Raw genomic sequence first — 13,615 nt, 5'->3', positions numbered from 1 at the left:
TGAGCAGGGTCTCCCCTTGCTGGGATCATTTCCCAAACTGGGATTTGAGCAGGGTCTCCCCTTGCTGGGATCATTTCCAAACTGGGATTTGAGCAGGGTCTCCCCTTGTTGGGATTAATTCCCAAACTGGGATTTGAGCAGGGTCTCCCCTTGCTGGGATCATTTCCCAAACTGGGATTTGAGGCAGGGTCTCTCTTTGTTGGGATCATTTCCCAAACTGGGATTTGAGGCAGGGTGGGATCATTTCCCAAACTGGGATTTGAGGCAGGGTCTCCCCTTGCTGGGATCATTTCCCAAACTGGAATTCCAGGCAGGGTCTCCCCTTGCTGGGGTTATTCCCAAACTGGGATTTGAACAGGGTCTCCCCTTGCTGGGATCATTTCCCAAACTGGGATTTGAGGCAGGGTCTCCCCTTGCTGGGATCATTTCCCAAACTGGGATTTGAGGCAGGGTCTCTCTTTGTTGGGATCATTTCCCAAACTGGGATTTGAGCAGGGGCTCCCCTTGCTGGGATTGTTTCCCAAACTGGGATTTGAGGCAGGGTGGGATCATTTCCCAAACTGGGATTTGAGCAGGGGCTCCCCTTGCTGGGATCATTTCCATCCTCCCAAATCCATCCCTGGGTTTTCTTGCTCGATGCAGGCAGTTCCATCTTTAATCCCTGATGATGCTGCAGGGCATTATCTCCCTTCCTGCCTCTCCTTTTTGGACAGGGAGATGGAAAAGCTGTGTCTCCCAGTCCCTGCTGATTAATGGGGCTGTTCCTCCAGAGTTTCCAGCTCTAAATCCCTCTCCCTTTCCAGCCTGCTCTATATTTGGGCAGGCTCTGTCTCAAACCTGACATTTTTCAGCACAGGGAGGGATTTTTGGCTGCTCCTGGAGGGGACAGGGGAGGCTCTGGGGACACTGAGCTGTGTGCTGGGGGTTTGGAGCAGGATAAATCCCCGTGCTGGAGCTGGAATGTGGTGTCAGCCCAGGCTGAGATGCTTCATTACCATCAGACACAACACAGTAAATATTAAATGAGAGGTGCTGTCCCCATCCTGCAGTGACAGCTCTGAGGGATCCAGCTCCTCTCGCTGCCCAGCAGCTCCTGAGCCATTCTGGACACATCTCAGCCCTCTCTGAGGCAGCCCCAAACCTTTTCCAGCCCTTTTCCAGCACTGGGAGCAGGGACAGCTGGGGGTGAACTGCTGCTCCCCAGCTCTCAGCAGTGCCCTGGCAGCAGAGCAGGGCTCAGGGCTGGGCTCTGTGCTGTCCCAGGCAGTCTCAGAGCTGTGTTTTCCTCTCTCCCTCCTCTCCAGTCCTACTGCTCTGACCCCAGCCTGGTGTTGGACCTGAAGAATCTCATCGTGCTGTTCGCTGACACGCTGCAGGTACTGCCTGGGGCTGCTCCTGCTGCTGCAGCCCTGCTTTACTGCTTAAGCTGGGCTTAGCCAAGCTCCTCCTGGGACATCTCTGGCACTGGGGACAGCCTGGATTGTGCTCTGTGCAAGGAACAGGGACAGCCTGGTTTGTGCTCTGTGCTAGGAGCAGGGACAGCCTGGTTTGTGCTCTGTGCAAGGAGCAGTCTGTGACCCTGGGGACAGTTCCTGACCCTGGGGACAGCTCCTGACCCTGGGGACAGTTCCTGGCCCTGGGGACAGCCTGGATTGCTCTGTGCAAGGAGCAGGGACAGCCTGGTTTGTGCTCTGTGCAAGGAACAGCTCCTAACCCTGGGGACAGCTCCTGGCCATGGGGACAGCCTGGTTTGCTGGGTGCAAGGACAAGATCCTGGCCCTGGGGACAGCCTGGATTGTGATCTGTGCAAGGAGCAGATCCTGGCCCTGGGGACAACCTGGTTTGCTCTGTGCAAGGGGCAGGGACAGCCTGGATTGTGCTCTGTGCAAGGAGCAGTTTGTGACCCTGGGGACAGCCTGGATTGTGATCTGTGCAAGGAGCAGGGACAACCTGGATTGCTCTGTGCAAGGAGCAGTTTGTGGCCCTGGGGACAGATCCTGGCCATGGGGACAGTTCCTGGCCCTGGGGACAGCCTGGTTTGCTCTGTGCAAGGAGCAGGGACAGCCTGGTTTGTGCTCTGTGCAAGGAGCAGTTTGTGACCCTGGGGACAGTTCCTGGCCCTGGGGACAGCCTGGATTGTGCTCTGTGCAAGGAGCAGTTCCTGGCCCTGGGGACAGTTCCTGACCCTGGGGACAACCTGGTTTGTGCTCTGTGCAAGGAGCAGTTTGTGACCCTGGAGACAGGTCCTGACCCTGGGGACAGCCTGGATTGTGATCTGTGCAAGGAGCAGGGACAGCCTGGTTTGTGCTCTGTGCAAGGAGCAGTCTGTGACCCTGGGGACAGCTCCTGACCATGGGGACAGTTCCTGGCCCTGGGGACAGCCTGGTTTCTGCTCTGTGCAAGGAGCAGTTTGTGACCCTGGGGACAGCCTGGATTGTGATCTGTGCAAGGAGCAGTTTGTGGCCCTGGGGACAGTTCCTGGCCCTGGGGACAGCTCCTGGCCCTGGGGACAGTTCCTGGCCATGGGGACAGCTCCTGGCTCTGGGGACAGCCTGGTTTGTGCTCTGTGCAAGGAGCAGTTTGTGACCCTGGGGACAGCTCCTGGCCCTGGGGACAGCCTGGTTTGTGCTCTGTGCAAGGAACAGGGACAGCCTGGTTTGCTCTGTGCAAGGAGCAGTTCCTGACCCTGGGGACAGTTCCTGACCCTGGGGACAGTTCCTGGCCCTGGGGACAGCCTGGTTTTCTCTGTGCAAGGAGCAGTTTGTGACCCTGGGGACAGTTCCTGGCCCTGGGGACAGCCTGGTTTGCTGGGTGCAAGGAGCAGTTTGTGGCCCCAGCCCTCGTCCCTTGGGGGGTTCAGCCACCCCCTGAACCCCTCCAGCAGCAGCACCAGGGAGGTGCCAGGGGGGATCTGGGAGCTGTTGAAGGCAGAGAACACCCCCAGTGCCCCTGGGCTCCATCCCCTCCCCTCTGCTCTGCAGGGCTATGGATTCCCTGTGAACCAGCTCTTCGAGATGCTGCTGGAGATCCAGGACCAGTACAGCGAGACCCTGCTGAAGAAATGGGCTGGGGTCTTCAGGTGAGAGGATCCCAAAAAAAAAAACCACCTGGGGCCCCTATTGGGGATTTTTTGAGGGATTAATTAGAGAATTGTGGAAGAGGTTGGGTGGGAAGGGAATTAAAAATTCATCCAGTGCAAACCCTGCCATGGAGCTGCTGGGATAAATCCTGGAGCTGCTGGGATAAATCCTGGAGCTGCTGCCAGGATTGTGGAGCCCCTGTGCTCTGGGAATGTTCCCTGGAGAAGGGAAAATGCCAGGGAATGCTCAGAGTCCCTGCAGGGGCTCCAGGAGAGCTGGAGAGGGACTGGGGACAAGGGCTGGAGGGACAGGACACAGGGAATGGCTCCACTGGGAAAGGGGAGATTGGGCTGGGATGTGGGCAAGGAATTCCTGCCTGGGATAGAATTCCCAGATTTGCTGGGGCTGCCTCTGGATCCCTGGAGTGTCCCAGGCCAGGTTGGACATTGGGGACAGTGGGAATTGTCCCTGCCATGGATGGGGTGGCTCTGGATGAATTTTAATTCCCTTCCCACCCACCCCATTCCATGGTTCTGTGCCTCACTCCAGAGCTGAGCTGTGACTTTGGGATATCCCTGACTGGAATTTGGGATATCCCTGACTGGAATTTGGGATCACACCTTACCCTGGCAGCAGCAAAACTTCCCCCTCCCCTTGTCTCCCCCTAACTCTCCTTTTTCTTTTCTTTTTCTTTTCCCAGAAACATCCTGGACTCAGACAACTACAGCCCCATCCCAGTGTCAAATGAAGAAGTTTATAAGAAAATCGTGGGGCAGTTCCCATTCCAGGATGCTGAACTGGAAAAGGTAAATCCTGGAGATTCCAGAGAACCTCACACCCTTTGTGGGCATTGAAAGGGTCCCAAAAAAAAAACCCCAAATCAACCCCCAACCCAAATAAACAATAAAAGAGAAAATAAATCTATGGGGAAGAACAAAAATTGCTCCCATGGGATGAATTTCTGTGAGGGAAGTGTGATTTGTGTTCCATTCAGGGTGTTCAGGTGGGAATATCCACTTCCACTGCCTTTTTAGTCCCTTTTTATTGGGGAATAAATAAATAAAATTAATTAATTAATTCCCTTTTTTGGTTTAATCTCATACTTAGAGAAAAAGAACCCAAAAAAAGAAGTGGTGATGATGGCCTTTGCACAAGCTTGTGCTTGGAAATCCTAAATCCTGAAACCTGAATCCTAAATCCTGAATTCTGAATTCTGAATCCTGAATCCTAAATCCTGAACCCTAAATCCTGAATCCTGAACCCTGAATCCTGAATCCTAAATCCTAAATCCTGAACCCTGAATCCTGCCTGGGCTCCTGGCAGGCAGCAATCCCAGCCCTGAGATCCCAAACAAGGGCTGAGATTTCTGTGTCCTGCCCCAAATTTCAGTGCTGGGCTCCAGCTGCTCCCAGCCCTGAGTGCTGGGGGAACATTTGGGGTTGGAAAATCCATTTGCTGCTGGGATTTGGGGTCTGGAGGGGACGGGATGGGGAAAAATAAACTGTATGTGGGGTGGGGGAGGAATTCCAGGTGTCCCCAAGAGGGGATTTGGGGTCTGTGGGGAAGGAATTCCAGGTGTCCCCAAGAGGGAGGGGAAGGGATTTGGGATTGGGATTTGGGTTCATAAAAAATCCAGGATAAATCCCAGGCCTGCTGTCCCTTCTGTCCCATCCCTGCTGTCCCTGTCCCTGGTGTCCCTCCTGTCCCTGCTGTCCTGTCCCTGGTGTCCCCCTGTCCCTGCTGTCCCTCCTGTCCCTGCTCTCCTGTCCCTGGTGTCCTGTCCCTCCTGTCCCCGCTGTCCCTCTGTCCCTGCTGTCCTGTCCCTGCTGTCCCTGCTGTCCCTGCTGTCCCTCTGTCCCTGCTGTCCCTCTGTCCCTGCTGTCCCTCTGTCCCTGCTGTCCCTGCTGTCCTGTCCCTCCTGTCCTCTCCCTGCTGTCCCTCCTGTCCCCGCTGTCCTTGCTGTCCCTGCTCTCCTGTCCCTGCTCTCCTGTCCCTGGTGTACCCCTGTCCCCTCTGTCCCCTCTGTCCCTGCTGTCCCCGCTGTCCCTCTGTCCCTGCTGTCCCTCTGTCCCTGTGTCCCTGCTGTCCCTGTCCCTGGTGTCCTGTCCCCCTGTCCCTGTCCCTGCTGTCCCTGTGTCCCTGTGTCCCCGTGTCACTCTCTGTGCCGTTTTTTGCAGCAACCCTTCCCCAAGAAGTTTCCCTTCTCGGAGTTCGTGCCCAGGGTGTTCGGGCAGATCCAGGAGTTCATCCACGCCTGCCTCAAGTTCTCCGAGGATCTGCACCTCAGGTGGGGAGGGACAGGGACAGGGACAGGGGCAGGGACAGGGGCAGGGACAGGGGCAGGGTCCCCTGAGGGCACAGGGGGCTGGGCTGGGACACAAAACAGAAAATAGAAAATAGAGAAAATTGAAATAGAAAATATGAATTATAAAATACGAATTATAAAATACGAAATATAAAATATAAAATATAAAATACAAAATATAAAATATAAAATATAGAATATAAAATATAAAAACAGAATAAAAACACAAAATGCAAAATATAAAATATAAAATATGAAATATAAAATATAAAATATAAAAACAGAATAAAAATACAAAATGCAAAATATAAAATATAAAATACAAAATATAAAATATAGAATATAAAAACAGAATAAAAATACAAAATGCAAAATATAAAACATAAAATGCAAAATATAAAAATATAAAATACAAAATATAAATATAAAAATTTAAAATACGAAATATAAAATACAAAATACAAAATGTAAAATAGAAATATAAAATATATAAAATATATGAAGTATAAAATATAAAATACAAAATAGAAAATACAAAGTATAAAATATAAATATAAAAGATAAAATATATAAAATATAAAATACAAAGTACAAAGTAAAAAATTTAAAATATAAATGTAAAAGATAAAATGTATAAAATATGAAATACAAAATACAAAGTAAAAAATTTAAAATATAAATGTAAAAGATAAAATATATAAAATATAAAATACAAAGTACAAAGTACAAAATATAAAATATAAATATAAAAGATAAAATATATAAAATACAAAGTACAAAATATAAAATATAAAATACAAAATATAAAACACAAATATAAAATATTTAAAATACAAAATTTAAAATCCAGGATACAAAGTACAAAATCCAAAATATATAAAATACAAAATATAAAATAAAAAATACAAAATATAAAATATAAAATGCAAAATACAAAATAAAAAATACAAAATATAAAAAAACAAATACAAAATACAAAGTATAAAATACAAAATACAAAATATAAAATACAAAGCATAGATACAAAATATACAATGTACAATATGCACTATAAATTTTTATTTCTATTACAGAGTGTTACAGCATCTCTAGCTGACAGGTTAAAAATGGTGCTGAACTCTCATTACAAGGTATTTTAATTGTCCAATTAAGAACAAGCACTTAAATGATTTTCACTTTTAACCCAATAATGAATTACTCGTGACCTGCAATGCAGAATTTTTATTTAATTACAAAAACACCACTCAAACCCATGGAGAAGGTGAAGAAGAAAGAACCCTCCACCCTAAAAATTCCATTTTGTCTTCCATATATTGCTATATTTTAAATTTTTTATATTTAAACTTTAATTTTTTTACTGTGTGACATTACAAACTTTTATTTAAATAACACAGCAGTGATTCTGTCATGGAATTTTGGAATATAAATGGCTTGGAAGGAATTTTGGGAATTGTGGAATTGTCTCATTCCAAACCATCCATGGATTGGGCTGGGAGGAATTTTGGGAATTGTCTCATTCCATCCATGGTTTGGATCAGGAGGAATTTTGGGAATTGTCTCATTCCATCCCTGGTTTGGATTGGGAGGAATTTTGGGAATTGTCTCATTCCATCCATGGTTTGGATCAGGAGGAATTTTGGGAATTGTCTCATTCCATCCCTGGTTTGGATCAGGAGGAATTTTGGGAATTGTCTCATTCCATCCCTGGTTTGGATTGGGAGGAATTTTGGGAATTGCCTCATTATCCCTGGTTTGGATTGGGAGGAATTTTGGGAATTGTCTCATTCCATCCATGGTTTGGATTGGAAGGAATTTTGGGAATTGTCTCATTCCAGCCCATCCATGGTTTGAATTGGGAGGAATTTTGGGAATTGTCCCATTCCATCCATGATTTGGATTGGAAGGAATTTTGGGAATTGTCTCATTCCATCCATGGTTTGGATTAGGAGGAATTTTGGGAATTGCCTCATTCCATCCATGGTTTGAATTAAGAGGAATTTTGGGAATTGTCTCATTCCAACCCATCCATGGTTTGGATTGGGAAGAATTTTGGGAATTGTCCCAAATCCATGATTTGGATTGGGAAGAATTTTGGGAATTGCCTCATTCCATCCCATCCCTTGGGCACTCCCAGGGAATTCCACGCTCCCAGCTGTGTCAGGAGGGAGGGGCTGTTTCCTCCCAGGTGTTTCTCCACCTTTATTATCATTTCCATTAATAAATAGTTAAAAATGAGGAATAAATGAGGAATAAAGAGGAAAGGTTCTGCTGGCAGCTGGGCCATCCCTGCTCCCCCTCCCTGTCCCCAGGGAATGGGAATCCTGTGGTTCCATGGAAATGTTGTCAGCAAGGCTCTGAGGTTTGGATTTTTGGTCAGGAGCGAGTTTCAGCTGTGCTGGTTTCGTGCTTTTGTTTTTCTTGTTTCTCTGGGGAGTTTATATACAAATACTGTGATTTTTTTTTAAAGCAGCAGAATGCTCCGTGTGTTTACCCTCCCTGCTCCATCTTTGATGCTCCTTCCCCTGTGTGTGTACGTGTGTGAGGCTCAGAACCTGCAGGAGCTGCCAGGAGCTGCCAGCTGGGGCTTGGCTTTTCCATCAGAGCTCAGGAGAGCTCTAAAAATGGAGGAGGAGAGTTTGGCTGGGAGGATTCCTCCTCCTTCCCAAAACCTGGATTTGGGCTGGGGGAGCTTCACCTCCCCGGGGGCTTCGTGTCCTGGTCATGACCTGACTCATGGAAACGCTGCAGGATTCTGCTCTGGAGAAGGGAAAATGCCAGGGAATGCTCAGAGTCCCTGCAGGGGCTCCAGGAGAGCTGGAGAGGGACTGGGGACAAGGGCTGGAGGGACAGGACACAGGGAATGGCTTCACTGGGAAAGGGGAGATTGGGCTGGGATGTGGGCAAGGAATTCCTGCCTGGGAGGGTGGGGAGGGGCTGGGCTGGAATTCCCAGATTTGCTGGGGCTGCCCCTGGATCCCTGGAGTGTCCAAGGCCAGGGTGGATCCACCTGGGACAGTGGGAATTGTGCCTGAACATGGATGGGGTGGGATTGGGATGGGATTTAAGGTCCCTTCCAGCCCAAACCATTCCAGAATTCTGGAGCCCCTCTGCTCTGGGAGAGCTGGGAATGTTCCCCTGGAGAAGGGAAAATGCCAGGGAATGCTCAGAGTCCCTGCAGGGGCTGGACCTCACTCCCTACAAGGTTCTTTAGGGAGGACTTGTTAATTTAACAGTCCAATTAAAAGCTGACACTGAATTTTTTTTTACTTTTGACCCAATCACCAAACACCTGTGACTTGCAGTGTGACATTTTCTGTGCACAGCACCTTGGAGATCTGGTGGCCTTGGGGTGGTGGCCATTGGGGTGGCCCCAGAGGTCTGGTGGCCATGGGGTGGTGGCCACGAGTGTGTCCATTGGGGTGGTGGCCATGGAGTGACCATGGGGTGACCTTGGAGATCTGGTGGCCATGGAGTGACCTTGAAATTCTGGTGGCCATGGGGTGGCCCTGGAGGTCTGGTGGCCATTGAGTGGTCACTGAGATGGTGGCCCTGGAGATCTGGTGGCCATGGGATGGCCCTGGAGGTCAGGGAGTGGTTGTCGCCATGGGGTGGCTGTTGGATGGTGGTCATGGGGTGGCCCTGGAGGTCTGGTGGCCATGGGGTGGCCATGGAGTGACCTTGAAGTTCTGGTGGCCATGGAGTGGTGGCCATTGAGTGGTCATTGAGGTGGCCCTGGAGATCTGGTGGCCATGGGGTGGCCCTGGAGTTCTGGTGGCCATTGAGTGGTCATTGAGGTGGTGACCATGGGGTGACTGTTGGATGGTGGTCATGGGGTGGCTATAGAGTGGCCATGGAGTTCTGGTGGCCATGGGATAGTGACCATTGAGTGGTCATTGAGGTGGCCCTGGAGATCTGGTGGCCATGGGATGGCCCTGGAGGTCAAGGAGTGGTTGTGGCCATGGGGTGGCTGTTGGGATGGTGGCCATGGGGTGGCCCTGGAGTTCTACTGGCCATGGGGTGGCCCTGGAGGTCTGGTAGCCATGGGTGGCCCTGGAGTGGTCATTGGGGTGGCCCTGAGGTCTGGTGGCCATGGGAGTTCTGGTGGCCTAAACCAGCAGGACAAGAAGGAATTAAAAGCCACTCTAAACCCTCCATCGTGTCCTGTACCTTGACTACATCCTAACCCCCAAATTCCAGATTTCCTCTGTGACTTTGCACACTTCTGTTCCCACTCCCCACTGGTGATTTTACCTCCACCCCTCAGCTCTGGGTGCCCTCCCCACGGCTTTGGCTCAGCAGCAGAGCTCTCCTGGGGTTCTGGGTGCCCTCCCCACGGCTTTGGCTCAGCAGCAGAGCTCTCCTGGGGCTCTGGCAGCACACACAGAATTCCAAACTCCCATTTTCCAGGCTCCCACCCCGTTCCAGGTCCCCCTGAGCTCTGTGTCCTTCCCCATCCCTGCCCCAAAAGCAGAACCGTCCCCGTGGGTCCCTCCAGACCCCTCATTAAAATTCCTCTGCACATTGGATTTCCCAGCCCTTTGGGAGCACCAGGGGGAGGGAGGGGAGCCCCTCTCCTCCTCTTGGAGCCAAACATTTGGAATATTTCTCTGCAAACCCCTGTTGACACTTTCTCCATTTCCCCCTGACAGCTTGAATTAGGTTTTATTAGCAAAGCCGGCACCGAGTTCCCTTTTCTCTTCCATTCCTTTTTTATTTTTTTTAAATTTTTATTTTTTCTGTGCCCTGGCCTTGTCATTTAGGGAGCCCCCCGGAGTGCTGGGGGTCAGCCTGTCACTCACAGGGGCTGGAGGTCAGCACAGCTGCCACAGGATCCGGGACAGGAGCTGTCATTATCCCAGACAGTTCCCTTCAGCCTTTTCCTGCACAGCTCCGCCCGTGGCACAAAGTGGAGCTCCTATTTGATTTCATTTTTTATTTTTTTTTTTTCTCCCCCCTCCCCCTAATTCTTTTGTTAAGGCAGCTCCTTGTGTTTGCTGGATGGGAGGGTTCTCCTTTTTTTTTTGTGGGATTGTTTGGAGGGTTTGAAGAGTTTGGAGTTTTGGTTGGATTGGAGCAGGAAAACTTCCTTTATCTGCTCAGCACTTGGGGTTTTTTACAAGTTTTTTAAAGCATGCTGTGGCTTTTTCCAGTGGAATTTCCCATTGGAAAATAGGGAATATCTTTGGGAAATGGTGAAGGATGAGATGGATCAGCTCTAATCCACCAGGACTTGAGTTTGGGTTTTTCTGCAAATTTCTTTGGGGTTTTTCTGCAAATTTCCTTTATCCCCTCAACACTTTGGCCTTTTTACAAGTTGAATTCATCAGGTTGTCTTTAAAATAATCCTGTCACTTTTTCCAGTGGAATTTCCCATTGGAAAATAGGGAATATATTTGGGAACTGGTGAAGGATGAGATGGAATCAGCTCTAATCCACCAAAATTCGGGTTCTGCAAATTTCTTTGGGGCTTTTCTGCAAATTTCCTTTATCTCCTCAACACTTTGGCCTTTTTACAAGTTGAGTTCATCAGGTTGTCTTTAAAAGTATCCTGTCACTTTTTCCAGTGGAATTTCCCATTGGGAAATAGGGAATATCTCTGGGAATTGGTGAAGGATGTGATGGATCAGCTCTAATCCACCAAGACTTGGATTCTGCAAATTTCTTCGTGTTTTTCTGCAAATTTCCTTTATCCCCTCAGCACTTTAGCTTTTTACAAGTTGACTTCATCAGGTTGTCTTTAAAATAATCCTGTCACTTTTTCCAGTGGAATTTCCCATTGGAAAATAGGGAATATCTTTGGGAATTGGTGAAGGATGAGATGGATCAGCTCTAATCCACCAAGACTTGGGTTCTGCAAATTTGTTTGGGGTTTTTCTGCAAATTTCCTTTATCCCCTCAGCACTTTTGCCTTTTTACAAGTTGAGTTCATCAGGTTGTCTTTAAAAGTATCCAGTCACTTCTTCCAGTGGTATTTCCTGTTGGAAAATAGGGAATATCTTTGGGAAATGGTGAGGATGAGATGGAATCAGCTCTAATCCACCAGGACTTGGGTTTGGGTTTTTCTTCAAATTTCTTTGGGGTTTTTCTGCAAATTTCCTTTATCCCATCAACACTTTTGCTTTTTTGCAAGTTGAGTTCATCAGGTTGTCTTTAAAATAATCCTGTCACTTTTCCCAGTGGAATTTCCCATTGGAAAATAGGGAATATATTTGGGAAATGGTGAAGGATCAGGAAAATAGGGAATATCTTTGGGAGCTGGTGAAGGATGAGATGGAATCAGCTCTAATCCACCAAGACTTGGGTTTGGGTTTGGATTTTTCTGCAAATTTCCTTTATCCCCTCAACACTTTTGCCTTTTTACAAGTTGAGTTCATCAGGTTGTCTTTACAATAATCCAGTCACTTCTTCCAGTGGAATTTCCCATTGGAAAATAGGGAATATCTTTGGAAAATGGTGAGGATGAGATGGAATCAGCTCTAATCCACCAAGAATTTGGTTTGGGTTGGGATTTTTCTGCAAACAAAGCCTCAATCCTGGAAGAACTTGGGATAAAAGTTGAGGGACATCTTTCCCTATCCCAGGGTTCTTCCTGGATCCCTGGAGTGTCCAAGGCCAGGCTGGATCCACCTGGGAGAGTGGGAATTGTCCCTGCCATGGATGGGGTGGGAATGGATGGGATTTAAGGTTTCTTCCAATCCAAATCATTCCATGCTGATTCCATGGGCAGCTCCTCCTTGGGCTGGAGCAGCCCCTCTGGAATGGGAGGCCATGGAATGTGGGATTTGCAGGTGTCCACCCCCCTTTCCACCTGAAACAGGGGAAAAAGGCCTAAATTGTTGTGTTTGGATGCATTTCCAACATCAGCTCCTGTGAGCACTGCTCAGGGGTGAGGATGAGAATTCCCAGTGATTTTCTTTCCTTGGAGCATCCTTCAAATTCCTCTTTAAATTTTGCTTCCCAGCTCCACAGAAGTTGATGACATGATCAGAAAATCCACAAACCTGCTGCTGACCAGGACCCTGAGCAACTGTTTACAGAATGTCATCAAGAGGAAAAACGTTGGGCTGACAGAGGTGGGATCCCCTTGGGAATCTGGGGACAGGACACAGGGAATGGCTTCACTGGGAAAGGGGAGATTGGGCTGGGATGTGGGCAAGGAATTCCTGCCTGGGAGGGTGGGGAGGGACTGGGCTGGAATTCCCAGATTTGCTGTGGATCCCTGGAGTGTCCAAGGCCAGGTTGGATCCACCTGGGAGGTGTTGGGATCAGAATTAAATCATCTTTGAGGTCCCTTCCCATCCAAACCATTCCAGGGTTGGGGAATTCCCTGGGAACCCTACAAGCCCCTTTAGTGCTGCTGGTGTGGAGCATTCCATGAAATATCTGCCTGGAAAACCAAGGGACTGCTCAGAGTTGTTGTACAAAGCAAAGAACTTTGGGTTGTGGGAAATCAAAGAGATTTCTTTGCTGTTGGTTGTGAATTTTTTACCCTCTGCATTTTGGGGAATGTTACAAATACGAATTAAAGTCAGAGGATTTTAGGGAGATCCAGGAGGGAAATGTGAGAGAATGTGGGAGCAATCCTTGTTTTCAGGGATGTTTCAGTGGTTTCAGCACAAACCCTCATTTGGGATTTTCTTTCCAGTGGCCCATCCTTTTTTTTCTGTACAAAATCAGGTTTCTGCTGATTTTAATCCATGTAAATCTGCAGGTGCCCAGGACAGCTGGGACCTCTGTGTGCTGCTATTAAACAGGGAGTTATTAATTGTTTATTTCATTATTGCTGCCTTGGATTGTGCCTTGTGATTTTGTTTCCTGAATTTCCATCTCTCCCATTCATCCCAACCTTTCCTGTGCTCAGTTCTGCTCCTTTCCAGCCTCTCCTTCCTTCCCAAAGTCCAGGCTTAACCTCCCAAGGTGTCACTTGGCAATTTCTGCTCCCACCCCTGTGAAATCACCGAGGAATCCAACCCCCTCCAGACCTGGGAGCTTTTCCAAACCCTTCCTGCAGGGGAGGTGGCTCCAGCCAGCCCCAGCAGAGCAGTGGCACCAAAGCCAGGGCGTTGTGGCACAGATCTGCTCACCCCACACCCGCCAGAGCCAAACCCTTTGTTCAGGGCTCGGCGTCACTCAAATTTGGGTTAATTTTCGGGTTCAGTGGCAGCCAGGAGCCTCCTGATGTTTGCTGGCGGTTTTTTTGGGGAGCCCCTGAGTGACAGCTCAATGTAGG

At 48.6% G+C, this 13,615-nt stretch overlaps 1 protein-coding gene across 1 annotated transcript in view; it reads left to right on the top strand.

The window, feature by feature from the left end:
* EXOC6B (exocyst complex component 6B) overlaps positions 1-13,615 on the top strand; it is a 287,927-nt gene that overhangs the window by 167,102 nt on the left and 107,210 nt on the right. Inside the window, 5 exon segments of the mRNA XM_033060798.1 lie at positions 1,305-1,376; positions 2,982-3,079; positions 3,781-3,886; positions 5,258-5,367; positions 12,347-12,458. Of these exon segments, the coding sequence (XP_032916689.1) occupies positions 1,305-1,376; positions 2,982-3,079; positions 3,781-3,886; positions 5,258-5,367; positions 12,347-12,458 (498 nt within the window).

The sequence above is a fragment of the Catharus ustulatus genome, chromosome 5 (assembly GCF_009819885.2).
Source record: "Catharus ustulatus isolate bCatUst1 chromosome 5, bCatUst1.pri.v2, whole genome shotgun sequence".
Classification (NCBI taxonomy): Eukaryota; Metazoa; Chordata; class Aves; order Passeriformes; family Turdidae; genus Catharus; species Catharus ustulatus.
Note: the sequence above shows the minus strand (reverse complement) of the source record. Positions and strands in the feature narration are given on the sequence as shown.